Consider the following 19,641-nt stretch of genomic DNA (forward strand, 5'->3'; position numbering starts at 1 on the left):
TATACCAAAATGTTTATAGTAAAAGCTTACCGTTTACAGGGAATGGAAATAAATTGTTCATCATAAGTTAGTTTCCTTTTATCATCCTACAAGCCTTTTATCTGTTATCTAAACTTTTTGAAAAACTATACATTAAGAGACTTAAAATAATCACAGAAGAGAGAAATATTATTCGAAACCATTAATTTGGCTTCCGTAATAAACACGGAACAACAGAACAAATACATAGATTAGTCAACAAAATTAATAAAAACCTAAATGATAAAAATATTGCTCCGCTGCATTTTTCAATATATTTTAAGCTTTCGACAAGCTGTGGCATACTGGACTGCATGTTAAATTGAAAAAGCTTTTGCCCCATATGCACTTTCAACTACTGAAACCATACCTCAAAGACACATATTTTATTGTGAAACAGGGAGACGAATTTGCTGACCTAAATCCAATATATTCGGGTGTTCCACAGGGCAGTGTTCTTAGCCTATTGTTATATCTGTTGTATACAGCTGACCTACCAACCTCAGGAAACACTACTCAAGAAACATATGCTGACACAATATCAGCCACAAGAAACCTCCAACTTTATCTTAACAGAGTAAAATTGTGGTTGAAAACGTGGCGTATCAAAGCAAATGAGACAAAATCTACCCATGTGACATTCACCCTTTGTAGAAGAACTTGTCCCTCAGTAAAAATTAATAATTGTGAACTCCCACAAGCAGGCAACACTAAATATCTGGAAATGCATTTTGATCGACGTTTGATATCGAAAAAACATATATTGCCAAAATGCAAACAGCTTGGGCATAAACTAAACCAAATGTATTGGCTGATAGGGCGTACATTTAACTTATCATTAGATAACAAGGTTTTGCTGGATAAGTCAATACTTAGCCCCATTTGAACCTATTGTATTGAACTGTGGGGTACTACTAGCAAATCTAACATAGATATCCTCCAGAAGTTCCAGAATAATATGTTGCTAGTCATCGTCAATGTCGATGCCATAATGAGTGTGATTCGAAGTTAGTGCATCCCAATGCACTCGCCAAACAGTGAGGTACGTAGGTTCAAACGCAAACAGCTATATGAACTGATTAATAGACACAGAGTGAGATATAATAATCTCTAGAATAAGCTAGAATAGTATTTAGAATAAGTTAGAATAGTATCTAGATTATAAGTTTGTACAGCAGATCACTTACTGAAGCGATCTTCTAGATGTTAGGATAGTTTATAACGGAAATCATCAACCCACGGGCAGATTGTTGAAGTTTTAAGAGATTAATTAAAAAAATGAGTTGGTCGAATTTGACTAAGCTATTAATTTGACTCTCTACGATGAACAGTTAATGCGATTGAAGGTAAAGACCAGAATTACTACGAATAGGTCTTTTTTCTATGATAATAATGCTAGATCACATACATATAATAAACATACATATAATACACAAACATATAATACACAAACATATAATATGTAATGTCATCTGTATATCTTTCTTAATAGCACAAGCCGGTTTTAAAGGAAAACTTAATATCAGTTTTTTGTCGAACATCTACAATTAGTGATCAGAAAAGCGGTAAAAATTCATCGATAGAGAAGATCAAGAAGTCATATGTATAGATTAGTTTTTGAAATTATACATGAAAAAAAAACAACGCCATAGAAAACAAGATATTGTCAATTAACTATTCATTTTGCTGTTTCGTCTGACGAATTTTTATCTCCACTACATTTCAATTAGTTTGCTCCTTGCGAAACTGTTTGTGTTATCGCTTTCTTTTTAATAGACTTTCCGGTATGATCGCTCAACACCACGTATAGAAAAACATTATTTTTATTATGAGAAATAAACTAAGAGCTATTATCGCGAAAGAATGACTGATAACTGATGAACTTGGCGAAAATATATCAGGACGTCTTTACCCACCACAGTCCACCAGTACGTACATTGTTGCAGCTTGTTCAGGTCAATACATTTTTTCTATAGCGGTCAAAGCACCATCGATACGGTTTCCTCTTCGGGTGCATCATTTTCCGGGACTTCAGTGCAAAATGGTTAAATTCACGAGAAGGCAGTGGTTAACATTGATAGTTATTGGGATGTCTGATTTTTTTAATGCTCTTTGTGTAGCCCTTCAAGCTCCTTTTTATCCTGCTGAGGTAAGATATGCGAACTATAATTAATTAACGTAGGAAATTACTTGCTAATGATAGTTCTATTTATAAAATTTATGGAAAAATATTAATTAGGTATTTTGATGTACTGAAAAAATTATATGATGATTTTAAATAAGTGATATACTGAAAGTATCAATATTTGCCTGAAAAGTCTACCATACAAGATTTTTTTTCCTTTTTTTAAATTTAATTGTGACTTTTAATATAATTAAAACCAGTATACAACTAACGGTTCATATTTCTTAACATATTAATAAGTATAACTAATATATTTTCCACTGAATTATTGATATTCACGCATTAGTAAGATGAGATGGTTTTTTTCCTGTTAAGGTGTCTAGTTATAATATACACGTTTAGAAGTCGGGGCGCGTCTCTGTTAGGGTAGTTTTGGGAATTTCTTTGATTAGAATTAACAAACAGTTTTATAATTTCCGTGACCATCAATTTATAAGCGGCCATGGAGATCACAAACATATAAACACCAAAGCGCATTCACAATATACTTATACAGCAGTTTATTTTAGAACCCTTTTACACTTGAACATGAATGTCGCTGACGTAGCCCATAGCTGAATTCCATAGCCCCACACTGGTCTTAGAATTTACTTATATAAAATAAAGTAGTTTTAAACCAAACAACCAATACACTTTCCTGGACTTGGTTTCGTGGCTTTGATAAATGATTTTTCTTTTTTATATGTTCCTTCTATTGTTCCTAATATTGGTACAGGATATATTAACCAAAATATCCCTATAATGTTCTGCAACTTTACCATCTTTTTGGCAACATGGCGATGCCATATCAAAAAAGCATTCTTTCATCTGAATAAGTAGCTATTGAAGGTACTATGTCTGATGAGTGAGTCTGAGTCAAGACGGAACTTCCTATTCAAGTTGTAATAGTGCATTCCACACAACTATTGCTATAAGTGGCCTATAAGTAACTTTGCGTCTGTTATTGGCTATTGTTGATATTTTTTTGCAGCAATTGGTCGTCTAATTTACTTCAGTCTATGTAGAGAGATTTCTGCAGTGACATTTTCATTCGGTTTTAGTAGCTTCGGTATTTATGAGGATGGTTGCCTTAAACTAGACGACTTTACCCATGACTATTTGCACTTATTGTTGTTGTAGTAGATCTCTTAGAAAACTCTTTTTTCTTGTTTACCAATTTATATCCATTCGATCAACCATTTTGGTATCTATTTTCTCTTCTCTGGAACTTTCCCTGGATTAGATGTAAATCTTTGGAAACAGGTAATTCATTAACTGCTCAGTTATCTGAAAGTATCGTGAAAGTTTCAGCTGGATTTTATATTCCTTAACTACCGTTCTTTGACATCAAAATCACTACTTTTAAATCATTAAAACTAACATCGACAATTGGGATATGGAGAGGTATTAGATGGACTTCGACATCAGATCTCTTCAAATCAAACAACCCAAAGTAATGATTTCCGAAAATGTAATCCAAAAAGTATAAAAATAAATATCCCATAATTAACGACTATATATACTGAATAGCTTAGAATTATTAAAAGAAAAAATATTATTTTGTATAGAGAAATGTCAAAACCATCGAATTTAGTAGTTAGATGAGGTTTTTTTAACAGTTATTTACAAATGTAAAGATACAAAATACAAATGTATAAATATACTTCGTATTTTCATTCTTGGAAACCGTTGATCAAAATATATGCAAGCATCTAATATTTAATAAAATTTAATTATTGGCATTAGTCTATTGGTACGAATATTCTGTATTATAGGTGATTTGGTGGTAATGAGATCAAACCATCCAATTGTTAAATAAATTCACAGATTGAGCAAAGAAAACAACCTTCATAATTTTGCACTAATTTCACTGGAAACCTTTTAAAAATAATATAAGGTTTTCCTATTTGAACGGGCAACATATGACCCTTATGATCTATTAGCAGAATCTGTTTAACCTATTAACTGATGGCCCTAATGTCAATGTAAGCCAAAGCATAAACAAAAGATGTTTTTCATTCAAGATGTTTCAGCTGGTTGACATTGCATCAGACTGGTAACTATACATAAGCATGGTATTTAATTTTAAACGAAGTTTTATTAAAAATAACTTATATTAATGACGTGTGTTTTTTTATATATCAAGCAAGAATGATGGATATTAAGGAATAAAGGAAGATCCTGTTAAGCAATCAATTATTAAAATCTTGTTTCCACTATGAAATGTATAGGAGTCAAATCACTGTATAAAGAGGATGATTGTAGGTTGTATATCCAGTGAGATATTCCTAATATTTCAAAACATTAGTAATGTTTCAAATTATTTTGTTTCTAACAAAATTTTAATCATCGCTAAATATTAAAACAACATCATTGGATTCTTTTAACTAACTGCAATTAGACAATTATTTTTTGCTGCTATAATGTTATGTCTTACGTTATATTCTTTGATTCTGAATCATCCATATTAGTATAAGATTACACAAGCTAGCGATCAAAAGCGTGCTTTATGAATGAAGAGGTGATCGCCGAAACTGAGGCTTATTTTGAAGCAAAGGACCAATCTTACTACGAAAATGGTATCCAAAGTCGGAGGGTCACTATAATCAGTGTATCATCCTTGAAGGGAATTACGTTGAATAAAAAAAAATAATTTTGTCAAAAAAATATGTTTTACTATGGTACGCCGGGGACTTTTCAGTTGACCTGTTATATTTAAAGAGATATTCATGTGAGAAAAAATTAATAACAGTTTTGAAAGCTGAACCTAGTATATATATTTCGAACATTTAACATCGCTGAATGGTAGGTTTCATCGATCCATCATTTATTAAAGTTATTTAGAGAAAAGTTACTGTCTCAAGCATGTTATATATCAGTGACAATAAACTCTAAAAATGAAGGAAATCGATCAATAAAATAGTAGCACAAATTAAGTCTAACAAATGCAAGTTAAATATCAACAAAACATGCGTTTATTCTTATTTTACATGTATATTGAACCGAAATAACTTTTCGTAAGAGCAGATAAAGCTAAAAACGGCATCGTGATTTTTTTTAGGTCATCATTTCAACGATGTTCTTCTGTGCATGATTGACCATTAAGCCCGAGTCTAGTACTTATCGCAGTCTAAATGTCATGAATGGTAGATTAATTGTATTTATTTGTAATATTCTGAAGCGTATATGCGCAAAGATAAACTGATCAGTTGCAGGAGTTACTGCTTCAGTGCTCGTATTAAAAACCAATAATTAGTGATGAAGCTCATTTTCTGATGTAATTATCACCAAAATGTCGTGTTAGTTCGGTATAGTGCACCCCTGCTACCAGACATAAGTGAATATTGGGGCGCGTTGTGTGGTTTTGGAAAATGGCAAATTTCACCAGGAAACAATGGTTGACGTTGATGGTTATTGGTATAGCGGATTTTTTCAATGCACTTTGTTTTGCACTGCAAGCACCTTTTTATCCTGCTGAGGTATTATTAACGATTATTAGTTAAATTAAACGGTAATAAAATAACCGTTATTAATTAAAAATGATTTTTTTCAAGAAATATTTACTTTATAATAATTTCATTATAATTATTTATTATTTTATTACACTTCTTTATATTCTTAAATATAAGGTATTCCATTTTTTAATATTAAAATATTTTTTAAATTTTAATTAATAAAATCGTTAATGAAGAGATTATTAACTCGAAAATTTAGGAGATGATTTATATAACATACTAAATTAAAAATCCCAATCCGAAATCAAAAATATTTTCTAATTTCATTCATAAAAAAATTAATTGTAAAAATCTTAGTATTCTTATTAACAATAGGGTATCATGTAATTAGTAGACATATTAGGTAAAATATTGGAATTATTATTAAAATAATACCGTAAATATCGAGAGATTGTTTATGAAAAACAATTTCGATGTATGTTTTGCTTAAGTTGATCAATTATTTATGGATCGTTGGACTAAGAACTGTACCATTAAAAAAAAGTCCAACTGCGTCAAATCAGAACTGCTAGCTGGGCATTGAGTGTCTTCCAAATGAGTGATAACACAATTACCGAACTTAATGCGTAAAATATATATACGATACGTCGTGACATTTTTTCGAAAGCAAAGTTAGTCTAGGTTTACATCATCTAATAACAAGCACAAAAAAATGATTTACCAAGCCTTGCCTTCGCTATTTATCATGAATAATTTTCAATTATATGTCAATTATATTTTTCCAGATAGTTTGCACATATGTTCAATATTTTTTTTAACTTTGTTCTAAAGTAAATCAACCAACTTTTTACAATGAACCTTTAAGGATATAATCAGTAATAAATATAACTTGTCAGTCGTTTGGTCTAATCCGAGGACCGCGGTTCCGGACCTAAGTCAAGTAGTTTGTCCAGTTCAGATAAACTAGATAATTGGTATAGAGAAGACTCTAAAATATAACAAAATATATGAATAGTAGTAATGCTGCCAACTTCAATGTTAATATAATTGGTATAGAGAAGATTCTAAAATATAATAAAACAATTCAAAAGTAGTAATTGCGTTAATGCCCATATAACATTTTTTATGAGTTGGATCTTACAGGCCTATTTCGTTGCTACCTGCGATATAAAATGTATATGAGCAACGTTAAAATGTATTAAACCATTTATAGAAATACCAGATTTCCAGTTTGGATTTCGCAATCACCACTCACAATCGATCAAGTGCACAGAGTAACATCGGTTGTTGAAAAGGCATTAGAAGAAAAGAAATACTGCCTTGCAATATTTCTGAACGTCTCACAAGCTTTTGAACGGGTATGTAATATATAAGATGAGTAAATTGCTACCGCGGAATTACTGTCTGCTGCTGAAATGAAAATGTGGAATATCTTTTCCAAATTTAGAGTATCGTATGAAGGGGCATTCTCAACATTTAAACCTATTTCGGCTGGAGTTCCACAGGGTAGTGTCTTGAGACTACTCGTATATCTGCTCTATACTGCTGATATACCAGCAACAAAAGAAACACTACTTGGGGCATTTGCAGACCACACAGTTATCATGGAAAAATATATATCTCTGCCCAAGGCTGTAGAAAAAGTAGAAGTAGCGGTCAACAAATCTACAAATGGATTAGAGATTGGAAAATACAGCTTAATAGATCCACATCTGTCCATGTTAATTTTGCGTTGCTGCGAAATCACAAAAACCTAATAATATCAGTTGACCAATGCGCGATTCCTCAAGCAGAATCAGCAAAATACCTTGGAATATATCTCGATGGTAGGTTAAACTGGAAACATCAGGTTAGACAAAAAGCAGAGCAAATTGGACAAATTGGATTCGAAGTCAAGCAACTGTCGGAAGATACTCTCAAACTTGATCTAAAATCAAAGAGATTGGTTTATCAGTCCATCATAAGTCATCTATTTGGACCTATGGAGTGCAAATATGGGGTTGCACTAAAACATCAAACCAACTAGTAATCCAACGCACCTAAAACAATGTTCTACGATTAATTACCAATGTTTATCGCTACGTAACTGAAGAGCTACACAATGACCTCGAAATCAAATGGACACACGAGATGATCTATTTATGGTTCGTTTCATTTGATTTGTCACGTCCAGTTCTTCATTGCTTATGTAGCGGTAAGCTTTGGTATTTAATCAAATAAATTTGTTTTAGCAGCACTTACCAGTCAGTTTGTTAACTAACTGCAACCCCATTTTTATACTTCATTAGCTGTATTATTGTCTTATAAGCAATTTTTTTGATTTTAAACCGAATAGAGAGTATTTTTTGGACAATAATGTTAGTTGGTCAGCTTCTTGTCAAACACGATACCTTCAATTTAATCCACTACAATATAACACACGATTCAAAAATAATCCAATCTCGCTTATCATTCACCCCATATAGTTACTAATACATATATAACAGTTTATTATCCAATATATAGTTTTCAGGTTTTTATATTTTTTTAGAATGTAAAGGAATTAAATATATTAAATTACTGTATGATTCGTTAATAATTTTCTTTCAAAATAGTATAGATATATTAGATTTGTTACAATAAATCGTAAAGCAGAAATTTCTTTTTCTATTTTATGTACATTTGTAAATATCATTTACTTAATATAGTTTTAAAATTTACCTGTAAAAATTTGACCAATCCAAACCTAAGAAATAGTTTTTATTAGATGTAAAATCACTTGGCGAGCTCTAGATTAGTCTTTTATTATTGGTTTTTTTATTTATAAGTTTTATTAATAGTCTTTTATCCCTTTTTGTATATTTTCTTTTTTCAGATCAGAATTTTAAGGTTTGAGAGAAAACAAATGGGACTTTTTTTAACTAGATTAAACATAGCTGATTTTTTAAGTTGTAAATATAAAGGAAAGGTTTATTTTTATATAAAAATTATACAAGCAATTGAGAATTATATATGGTTAATAAATATAGTACAATATTTGAAGTAAATTGGTTTAAAGGGAGCTTAAGTGATCGATGTGATGAAATCCTGAAGACCAATCAAGAACTTGTACTTAATTCTATTGTTCTAATCTATTGTCCTTTATTCAATGTTGGCCATTTCAAATGCTCTTAAAGTTCTAAACCTTACTCATAAGTCATCAATCAACCTAATGTAATCATCGTCATCATCAATTCAAAGCTGTGGCGCTTGGGCTGAATGTCTATTTCTCCACCAATACGCTGCTATTGCTGCTGCAGGACGTTCTTCATTAAATCTCGACACAATTGGCAGTCTGTCGCAGCATTTTTGACATCGGATGATGTAAGTTTTAGTGCGTTTTCCATGATTTTGGTCCATGTCTTATGAGATATTCGTTCATGTCCAAACCATTGTAATCTGCGTCTCTGAATTTGTTCTGCTAGTTGCACTAATTGATGCATGTTAAACTAATTACTTAAATATCGCATTTAAAAGACCTCAACCTTACATCGTATGCTAGTACCTTTATGTCAAACTGTAATAGAGTCCAAGTCTCGGAACCACACAGAAGTATTAAGGCAAACTTAGGGTTCGAAAGACACGGATTTTAGTTTGATTATAATACTTGCTTTTTTATACACGTACCATTTCAGAGAAGCAATAGCTCGTGTACCTTTTCAGATTCGTTTTATTATTCATGTGATAGACGTCATTTTCTCCTGCATTCCTGATACTTCAACTCTTGCACTGCATTCAGATTCAACTCCATCCTTTATAAACACTTTGGTCTTTTCTTCACTATTTCTCAAGCTATAGCGATCTGCAGTGCGAATTATATCATCGTCTTTATCATCGAATATAGCGCTTTCATCAGCGAATATGAGATCGGTTAAAGAGTTTGCAGCATCATAAATAATTGATGTAATATATAGCAGAGGAATTTGAAGATATACAATATAACAAACGCACATAAAATTGCACGAAGATAATAAAATATATGTAAAAGATTAGAACAGATTTGGCCTTGTTTAAACCATATATTCGGCATATTTTTGGAGTAGTTTGAATCACAATAAATTAAAAAATATATATCACTATTTGACATTTTAAATTTGACGGGGTTATCACCACGGGAATCTCAAGTTCAATTATGTGGTCTGGACGACGCCTTTGACGTCAAATCGACATAGTACAATCATCGAGTTATATCAGACTATCGTTTATACCGGACATAAACAAGCAAACAACATTTACTTATCATTATCAATTAACATCTAGTTTATGTGTGTCAACAACTAATTTACATTTCGGATTTAATGAATAGACTCTCATTTTTATCATAGTTTAACAGAATTTAACGAATCGTCCGAACATATTTAAGAAAATGAACATACAAAATGAATGGTATAATGGAAACATATACCCTGTTTGAAAACAAATATCATTGAAATATTTCCTTTATCATTTTTTTTTAATTCAAATAGATTTTGACGAAAGAATGTAATAATTCGTCAGATTTTCAAAATTTCAATTTTGTGATTATCATTTTCTTAATTCAGTATATAACTGCTAAAACTGTTCAAGCTAAATATTACTCAAAGTATTTTTATGATCTACCAATAATGTCAGCTATTGTATTCAACATCAATTTAATTCTTTTTTTTTTCGCTTTTTATGCTTTATCAGTGAAGCTTGCTAAAAAATATTTTAAATACTTTCAAAAATAATGTCTTATTAGAATTATAAAGCAACAGGCATCGCAGAAATATGATATTGGCTCTCCATTCTCACTCTATGACATGATCTAAAGGGGATTCTAAAATTTACGCAAAATTTTAATCAAATAGGAAGCACATTTTAATCTTAATTTCATTGTTTTCTAGTAAATCATAAAATACATATAATAAGGTTATGTAACAGGTCAATTGAAAAGTCCCCGGCCTAACATGGTAAAACACATTTTTTTGCAAAATTAGTTTTTTTTAGTTAACATAATTCCCTTCAAAGGTGATACACTGATTATAGCGATACTATTTTTGTAGTACGATTTGTCCTTTGCTTCAAAGGCCTCAGTTTCGGCGATTACCTCTTCATTCGACGAAAATTTCTTCACAGCGAGCAGTCTTTTGATCTGAGAACAGGAACTAGTCGCTGGGGGACAGATCTGGGGTACACGGTGAATGAAGAAGCAACTCATGAATTTTTGCCATCGTTTTTACTGACTTGTGACACGGTGCATTGCCTTGGTGAAGCAGCACTTTCTTTTTCTTCAAATGCGGTCGTTTTTCGACGATTGCGTCCTTCAAACGGTCTAATAACGCTATGTAATAGTCGCTGTTGATAGTTCTTCCTTTTTCAAGGTTTTCAAAGAAAATTATATCATGCGCATCCCAAAATATAGACGCCATAACCTTGCCAGCCGACTGTTGCGTTTTCCCACGGTTTAGTGCGGGTTCATCGTGTGCAGTCCAGTCGGATGACTATCGATTGGACTTGGAGTGCAACGATGGAGTCATGTTTTATTCATTGTCACAAAAAACTCTGGTTTATTACGCTTGATCATCTTCAAAAACTGCTCCGAATCATCAACTCGTCATTGTTGTTGGTCAAAAGTGAGCTCGCGTGGCACCCACCTTCCACAGAGCTTTCTTATACCCAAATATTCGTAAATGATATGATGTACACGTTCAATTGATATCTTTAGAGTGTCTGCTGTTTCATTCAATTTTAATTTATGGTCATTCAATATCATTTTGGGGATTTTATAAATGTTTTCGTCGGTAACAATCTCTTTTGGCTGTCCACTGCATTCACCGTCTTCGGTGTTTATTTCACCACGTCTAAACTTAGTATACCAATCCTTGATGGTTGATTTTCCTGTATCAGTGCCCGGAAACTTGGAATCAAGCCAAGTTTTTGCTTCAACTATATTTTTTCCCTTCAAAAAGCAATATTTTATCAACACGCGAAATCCCTTTTTATCCATTTTTCTTCACAATAACAAAAGTTGCTTCACTCAAAATGATATAATTCACAAACTAATGATCCGACAGCTGTCAAATTTATACTTGCATCTTTTGAGGGTTGGGGCTAACTAAAAAATATATGGACTTAATTCTTGTAGCGCCATCTACGTGTCACGCCGGGACTTTTCAATTGACCTGTTATACTATAGCTCATTGGGAACATGATCCTCGAGGTTTTGTTGGTCCAGACATTCTCTTTTGTTGAAATAGTCTTTAAACTAAATAACAAACTAAACTAAAACTAATATAAGCATTAATTTTAAATAATATGATGCCTTTAATTATAACATATTTCATTAATACATTATGACTAATAGTTGGCGATTTGACAATAATCATAAAATGTGTTTTTTCAATAACGTAGAATTAATCATATATTCGGTTCTTAGTTTGTTTTTATAGTAGTAATAATTTCCATTGTATGATCTATTGAACACACTTCACTGTCAATCTGTTGAGGATGTGTCCTTGGAATGTTTGATTGTTTGAAACGTTATCGTGTTATTTCGATTTTGAATGATAATGACAAAAAACTACTTGGAGGACCAACAAAATTTGAAGACATTAAATCTCAACAATTAATGGATGAAAACGCAGCTCAAACTCCCAAAGAATATTGAATTAACTGTGTCCAAACGTTTACATGCGATAGAAAATATTTTAAAACAAGGAAAATGGCACGAATTGAATGAAAATTTGGAACCATTTCAACATCAACGTTTCGTTACTTACCAGACAAAAAAGAATTTTTATATATATTCAGAATAGCAATGTGAGCTCAAAAATTAATGGGCTAATTTAGGAGAACCATTCACATTGACCACAAAGAGGAATATTTATTTTGGTGTGTTATATGGTGGGATCAGCAACTTGTAGCGTATTACGAGCTGCTAAAACTGATGATTTTTTTTACTGAGCAAATTAAACTAATTCGAATCATTGCTTTTTTGAAATATTGAAGAAATATGGGTGCTAAATGGGTGCTAAATCGATATCGTTCTTTTGACACAGTATTGCCATGTTACTTGAAAGATGAGAAGAAGTTATATAAATTCATTGAAAATGTTTTGGTTAACATATATTGTACAATTTCTTCTCACTAAGTGCCTTTTTAAAGAAAAAAAATGATAAGAAGTATAAAAACTATTCATAATTGAATAAAAATATTTGTAGAGAAACTTAATGAGTTGTTAGACTCTGACGATATGAATTGTTTATTCCAAAATTGAAATGATAAGACTAATAAAAATAAGACAAATATTAATAACATATTTATTAGGTAGAACGATAAAATTCTTGGATAATAAATCGTGTTTTATTGAATACATATTTTGACAAGCTACACCAATTTAATGATAATACTTACAGGGTGATTGAATACAATGTTTAAACAATTATGCTAATTTTAAACATCGTTACTGTTAATAAATAGGTTATAAGTTCACGTAAAAGTTATTGTTTGTTTGAATTTCATTAAAATATACTTTTGTTAATACATTTTAGGAGGAGTATTTAAGAAACCAATTTTAAATATATACAAAAATGCTTTTTATTATATTATCTAGTATATCGGGGTCTGCTAGAAATAACAATCAATGCATTTAGATTTTATATTTCGAGCTTCAGATGTTTTTGTTAATAGTACATACGGTTTTTCCTTACAGATTACTTTGAACTCATAATGGAGTACGTTCAGTAATAAAAGTACAAGATTTTAAATATAAAATAACAGGTGGGGCAAAACTCCTACCGTTTTGATTGCCATACATTTAATTCCATCTTAGATATTTGACGTTTAGCTCAGTATCTCATTAACCATTGTGTTCTACACAACAATTTTCCGTCCAAATTATTATGGATAAATATACGCCACCAGAACGAGCAGAAATAGTGACAATATTTATTAAAAATAATCGTTCCATTATTGCCACTCAGCGGAAATTGGGTCAAAAATATCCTAATCATCCAGCGCCTCATAAAACCACAATGTATCGTTTACATGCGAATTTACAGCACACAGGTCTCGTCCTGCAAGACAACGGACGTCTCGTAACGCTGAAAATGTGTCTCTGGTGTGCGATAGTGTTCCAGAGTGCTAGAAACATTAATTCGGGGACGTGGTTCCCAGTAACACATTTCTGCACGCAGTTTAAGGCCAATTTTGAAAACTGATTTGGAAATGTTCCCGTGCGAAATTCAATTATTCCAAAAATTGTTATCGAGAGATCCTGATCAACCAGTTGAGTACAGTAATGCAATCCTAAGGCTGTCTAGTGAAATTGAAGATTTTTCGTCTAAACTGGTAATGAGCGATGAACCCCATTTTCTTCTCAGTGGCCACGTCAATAAACAAAACAGTCTGTTTTGGGGAACACAGAATCCCCAATTAATTCACGAAACATCATTGCATCCACTAAAAACAACTGTATGGTATGGTATTCATGCTGGAAACATCACTGGTCTCTTTTTTTTTAATGACCAAGGTGTTGCTGTTACTGTTACTGCCAAGTCATTCGAGATTTTCTGGTACCTGAAATGGAAGAGTAGGGACTAGAGGACATATGGTTTCAGCAAAATAGGGCCACAACACACACATATTCAATAATGTTGTTAATTCAATAATTCAATAATAATGACGTTTTTCCACGACTAATCTCGCGACCAAAGACTAATTTCGCGAAGTGACCAAATAAACTTTTTATGAAACCAAATTTACTTATCTTTTCTTTGAGGAAACTGATAGCATAGAGAAATAGATATTTAACTTCATAAGAAATTTTGGCGAAAAGTTTCGCGTCCAACATGTAGATGTCGCTACATTTAACATATTACTTGTTTTATTCGCTATGCTAAGAGACGCGACGGAATGTGATTGGTTCATTTCGTTCCATGGTTTGTTTATTTTGCACGCCATTTTCAACGTTCGCTATATTGAAAACAGTGTGGTTAAGTTTTTATAACGTTTATACATTAAATTATTATTTTATTTTATTACTATATACAAGTCGATAGTTGAAATGCAGTCCCGTTCTAGGCAGTGTTGTGTGCCCGAATGCACAGATGGTGAGGAAATGCATCATCGTTTTCTGTTAAAAAAGCGATCTTTAAGAAATGAGTAGAAAAAATCCTAAACTGGTAGGGTTAAACATGAAACAGATTTATGATCCATACCATGTTACCATGTGTAGACATTTTTGTGATACATTTAAACTTTCCTTTGAGTACTTATGAACAATTTAGTGATGTGAAAATAATACCACGAGCCCATAATAAGTACAAATGGAAGTGGATCAAAATCAAAATTATATAGAAGGTAAATTGAAGGAATCTTTAAATTTCTGTTCAAAATTTTTACCATTAATTTCTAAACTGTCTTACTATATTTGTAGTGCCCTTTGAAGTTTCCGAGTTGAGCCCTCTACAGTCTCTGTTATTACTAATATTTCCGCATAATCAGCAAAGCTAGCAGTGGTACTATATTATGTTGCAGCGATATCACTGATGTAATGGAAATAAAGTATGCCCCAGCGCTCTTCCTCGTGTTTAACACACAAGTATCGATTAATCAAATGATATTTAATGAGCAGATAAAAGTGCTTAGGGACAATATCAAAAGCCTACGCAACATCGAGAAAAACAGCAGATCACATAGTTTTTTTTCTAGACATTTTTTAATTACATATTCAATTCCATGTATTTGGTCAACTGTTGAGTCATCATTCCTGAAATCAAACTGGTAAGATAGTATAAGCATTCTTTGCTCGAGAATAGATTTAAGCCCGTTCACAATCAATTTCTCAAAGAGTTAACCATAACTGGCAAAAAATAAATAAGGCGGTATTGTCAACTTCACTTAAATTTTAACAGATTTTGGTATCATTACGACATCAGCAGTTTTCCATGCATCTGGTACATAGCTAAACCGAAAGCAAGAAATAAACAGGTTGCTTAATTTAAACAAAGGCTTTGTTTGGAGTCTTTTGAGAATCTCTCCCTTAACCTCTCCCCTTAATATCTCCCTGCCAAAACCTCGTGCTTGGTAACCATTTTAATCTAGTCAGAACCGTTATTCGGATTGAGGTATGTTAGAGCATTATCCCCTTGGTTTGGATGGAATCTTTCATTTCTGCAAATAAATTTGCTTTTTCAATATTATTTCACGTGCACACCCTATCAGGATTTCTAATAGTAGGCACTTAAGCTATGATATATTTAAGTTGTTGTTGCCTTCTCATGAATACTGGGCATTACTATTCACAGAGAGTTTGGAAAGGAATTTAGCAATTGATACTTATATGATACAATTGATACTTAAACGAAACTGAAAGAAGCATATTTAAATTGATTCAGTAATGATTGAAAAAATCAAGAGAGTAAACAACACAACATCTTTTAATTACATTTCAACATCATTTATATTGACAGACAGACAGACAAATTGCGTATTGCACATTTATTAGATATTTTTCTGGGTTGTTCGCTTAAAGATACAAAAATATAATCTGTTGACCTTTTGATTAATGTGTGTATATAGTAGTAGAAAAAAAGCAACGCATTCCAAAATGATTTGCTTAGACATAACTTAGTCCTCTGAAATTTACTGGTTGCATAACGTTAGGAGACATAATGGGATTTATTTAGCTTTAAAATTAATGTAATCAAGTGAAACATCATTTATTTCAGGTTTTTGTATCTTGATTCTACTTTTAAATGTTATTAGGTAATAATAAATGGCTATATATTAATTATTAATTAGAAATATTCTAATAAAGTATAATAATAAAATAAAAATTTAAGATATTAAAAACAATTTGTGTTATTTTGTTGGCTTTCCCAGAACTATAGATATAATTAACTAGTTTAAATTAATTAAGGGATTTATTAATTCTGAATTAATTTTGGGGTATTTAGAGGACATTGAGGATCAATATTCCGTAAATATATACATATCAGAGATTGGTGTAGACGAAGAGTGTTAACAACATATTTCTGCTTATCTCTGAAGATTGTGTGCTATCAGCATATCACTTGTGGAAAGTTTTTTCCTGTTTAATTCAAAAATATGGGAAAGTTATCGTGTGGTATATTGAAAGTAATTCAGCAGTCCAAAATGTCCAGGTCATCTAAAACATTAGATGATAAGGAAATTGAAGGAGAGAGATACAAACTGAAAGATGAGAAAAAGTGACTCGTGATTATAAATACTTTTTTTAGAATAGCCACAAAAATTTATTAAAATGATCACTTTTTATTAAAATGATCACATGATTTTCAAAATTATATGTGTTAAGTTTTTTCTAGTTCACCCTTATCTGTATACAAATAAAATTACTGGTTTAGTCTGACTAAAATAATGATACATCTATTGAAACAAAAGGCTTAGTGGTTAAGTGAAAATTAATTTTAGTCGTAGGGTTGATAAGGCAATATTTATTAACAAATATTTAACTTGCTTGGATAATAGAACCAATTGATAGTACGAATTGCAATTGACCTATACAGTACAGTGCTTTACCAACTCTCTGAAATAACGTACCACAAACTCTGTTGTATTACATACTTAACCATGTTGTTCGGTTGTGGAAAATTGTCCAAAAGGCAATCTTCTACCTTTATAGCTGTTATATTTAGTGAATTTGCTAGCGGCATTTGTTGCTCTCTACAAGCGCCTTTTTATCCAGGTATGGTAAGTAAAACATGTAAAACATCTAAACGAATGTATTAATATTATTCATGAATGTTATATCATGGTTTATTTAACAATTTTATAAGTTTCAATGACAAAAATGACTGGGTGTTAAATTCCATATAAAATAGTTTACCAGTTTATTGTACTAGTAGTATTGAGTTATTTAGTGTGTATGTTAATCATAAAACGTTCAGAATTATCGACAATAATTGTTTTTGTTGCTTAGTGTTTAGTAATGCTGATCAGTAAAATTCCAATTGTTGTTTTATATTCCAAGTATTTTAAAATGATAATTTTGATATCAATAACAAAAGACTGAAGTTTTCTGTGGTATTTTGTGATTAGCGATGACTGATGAAGTGCATCCACTACCACAGTTCCAATCGCAAAAAAATATAATTGGGCTCAGGAAAGCCATCCACATACACACCAAATCAACATATGGCCGTGAACAATAAAGTTTTGCTATGCATACTGTTGGTTCAGCAAGGTATAGCATATTATAAGTGGTGAAACCCAATAAAACAAAAGCAAGATAATCGTGCATGACAACGCTTGGCCACACATTGTGAAAACTGTGAAGAAGACTGTTGCAGCTCGAACTGAAAGCTCTGTGGCACCCAGAGTACTCACCAGACATAGCGCCTTTTAATTACTAATTGATCAGATCGATACAGAATGATTTGGCATGATTAATATATAGTGTATAATTTTTTCTCAATTAGTTGCTGTATTAGAGTAAAAATATGATAGAAATGCATATCTAGCACTGCTAGATTGTGTGATGAATTTAGTTTAACCAATGATTCAAAATCTATTTTTCTCTTCACTTATCAACTGTTCACAGCGATGCTAAATAACACGTTTTCAATAAATTACTATTGATAGAACTGTAGCTATATATTACTAGTACGTTTTGGGAGTAGTCAATTGGAGACTGCTGACAGAATTATTTCTAACTTAATATATCGCTATCCACCTAACTGATGCATAGGAGAAGCAAAAATTGAAATTTTCTTTTTAATTGTGATATTTAATAATAAATTATTTCAAAATTAGTAAAGAATTATCCGGAAATACTGATTATTTTCAGCAGTAAACGTCCAATCAAAATCAAATCGCCATTTTGAAATTTAAAATCATAATCGAAATTTAAATTAGCAATTCTGGAAAAAAAATTGAAGATAAGACATAGAAGTTCAAACTTAACAGAACCATCCATTTTAAAGAGTGTAAATGGAAATCAGAATAAATTTGAAATTATTATAAATTCATTTGTAATTATGGTAGTTAATTATTATTCAAAAATAAGTTTTTATTATTTTTTTACTGCTTATTTTTGTTCATATTTTTTATTTGCTTATTATTTCCAGCATAAACATCGAATTAAAAATCAAATTTAACTCACAGTCTTTGCGATTTAAATTAAATATATTTTGAAATTTAATAGCAAGTTTAATTACATTCATCAGAATTCTAATCTTGACCGGTGGATACGATTATTCGGTTGATATAAGACTTGCTATTTTTGTCATTATTCAATTCATCGTAATCACACTTTTCACACTGAAAATATACATGGATATTCGCATCAAAGTTGCGAAAAATAATTTAAGCTGTAGACTGTCTAAATTTGGGAATATTTGATTCTTGAATATTTTTACTATTTAAACAAGTCATACATAATTTTTAACATATATATCTTTCTTAACATAAACCTTAATTCTAACCTGTTGACTAAATTGCAATTTTTGTTATATTTTAGGCAGAAAGAAAAGGATGTACTGCAACAGAATACGGCTTGGTATTTGGTATATTCGAATTTGTGGTGTTTCTCGTCAGTCCCCTTTACGGGCAGCATTTGAACAAAATTGGACCCAAAATTACATTCAATGGAGGTATTTATACAACAGGAATATGTGCGATCTTATTTGGGTACGTTATATTTTAGTCATTTATTATGAATCGTGAAGATTTTTCTTCCTATAATATAATCTAGTTTATTGGTAATTGTTAATAATTATTAAGGAAAAACCTACATATTTGTAACGTGAGTACTTACTATTACTCAGAAAAATTTCATAAAATAAGCATTCTTATTAGGAAAAACCTACGTTGCTATTAATATAGAGTTGGCCAAAGCCAAGTCCTTTATCATTTAAAATGATCTTAAAAGCTATATAGTTTATGTAGATCAATGACAGTGGATACAAATTTGAGTGGTTGGTTAATGAGTTAATATTAGCGTAACATTTTTACGAATTATTGTTTTAAGCCAGGCTTATTCAT

General features: G+C 31.3%; 1 protein-coding gene across 3 annotated transcripts in view; it reads left to right on the forward strand.

The window, feature by feature from the left end:
• Nucleotides 1-1,922: 1,922 nt before the first annotated feature.
• The window catches only part of LOC143202585 (MFS-type transporter SLC18B1), a 28,099-nt gene continuing 10,380 nt past the window's right edge, over nucleotides 1,923-19,641 (forward strand). For 2 of the 3 annotated variants that reach the window (XR_013007196.1, XM_076414197.1), the window contains exons 1-2: nucleotides 5,403-5,661; nucleotides 19,118-19,287. Coding sequence is in view for 2 of the 3 variants with exons in the window: in XM_076414197.1 (XP_076270312.1) it covers nucleotides 5,554-5,661; nucleotides 19,118-19,287 (278 nt within the window). In the remaining variant the exon portion in view is untranslated. Of the gene's footprint in view, nucleotides 2,168-5,402; nucleotides 5,662-19,117; nucleotides 19,288-19,641 lie in introns of those variants that run through there. The other variant, XM_076414198.1, reaches the window with a different exon arrangement.

The sequence above is a fragment of the Rhynchophorus ferrugineus genome, unplaced genomic scaffold (genome assembly GCF_030347505.1).
Source record: "Rhynchophorus ferrugineus isolate W39M unplaced genomic scaffold, kcgeb_rfMv2 rfM9, whole genome shotgun sequence".
Lineage (NCBI taxonomy): Eukaryota > Metazoa > Arthropoda > Insecta > Coleoptera > Curculionidae > Rhynchophorus > Rhynchophorus ferrugineus.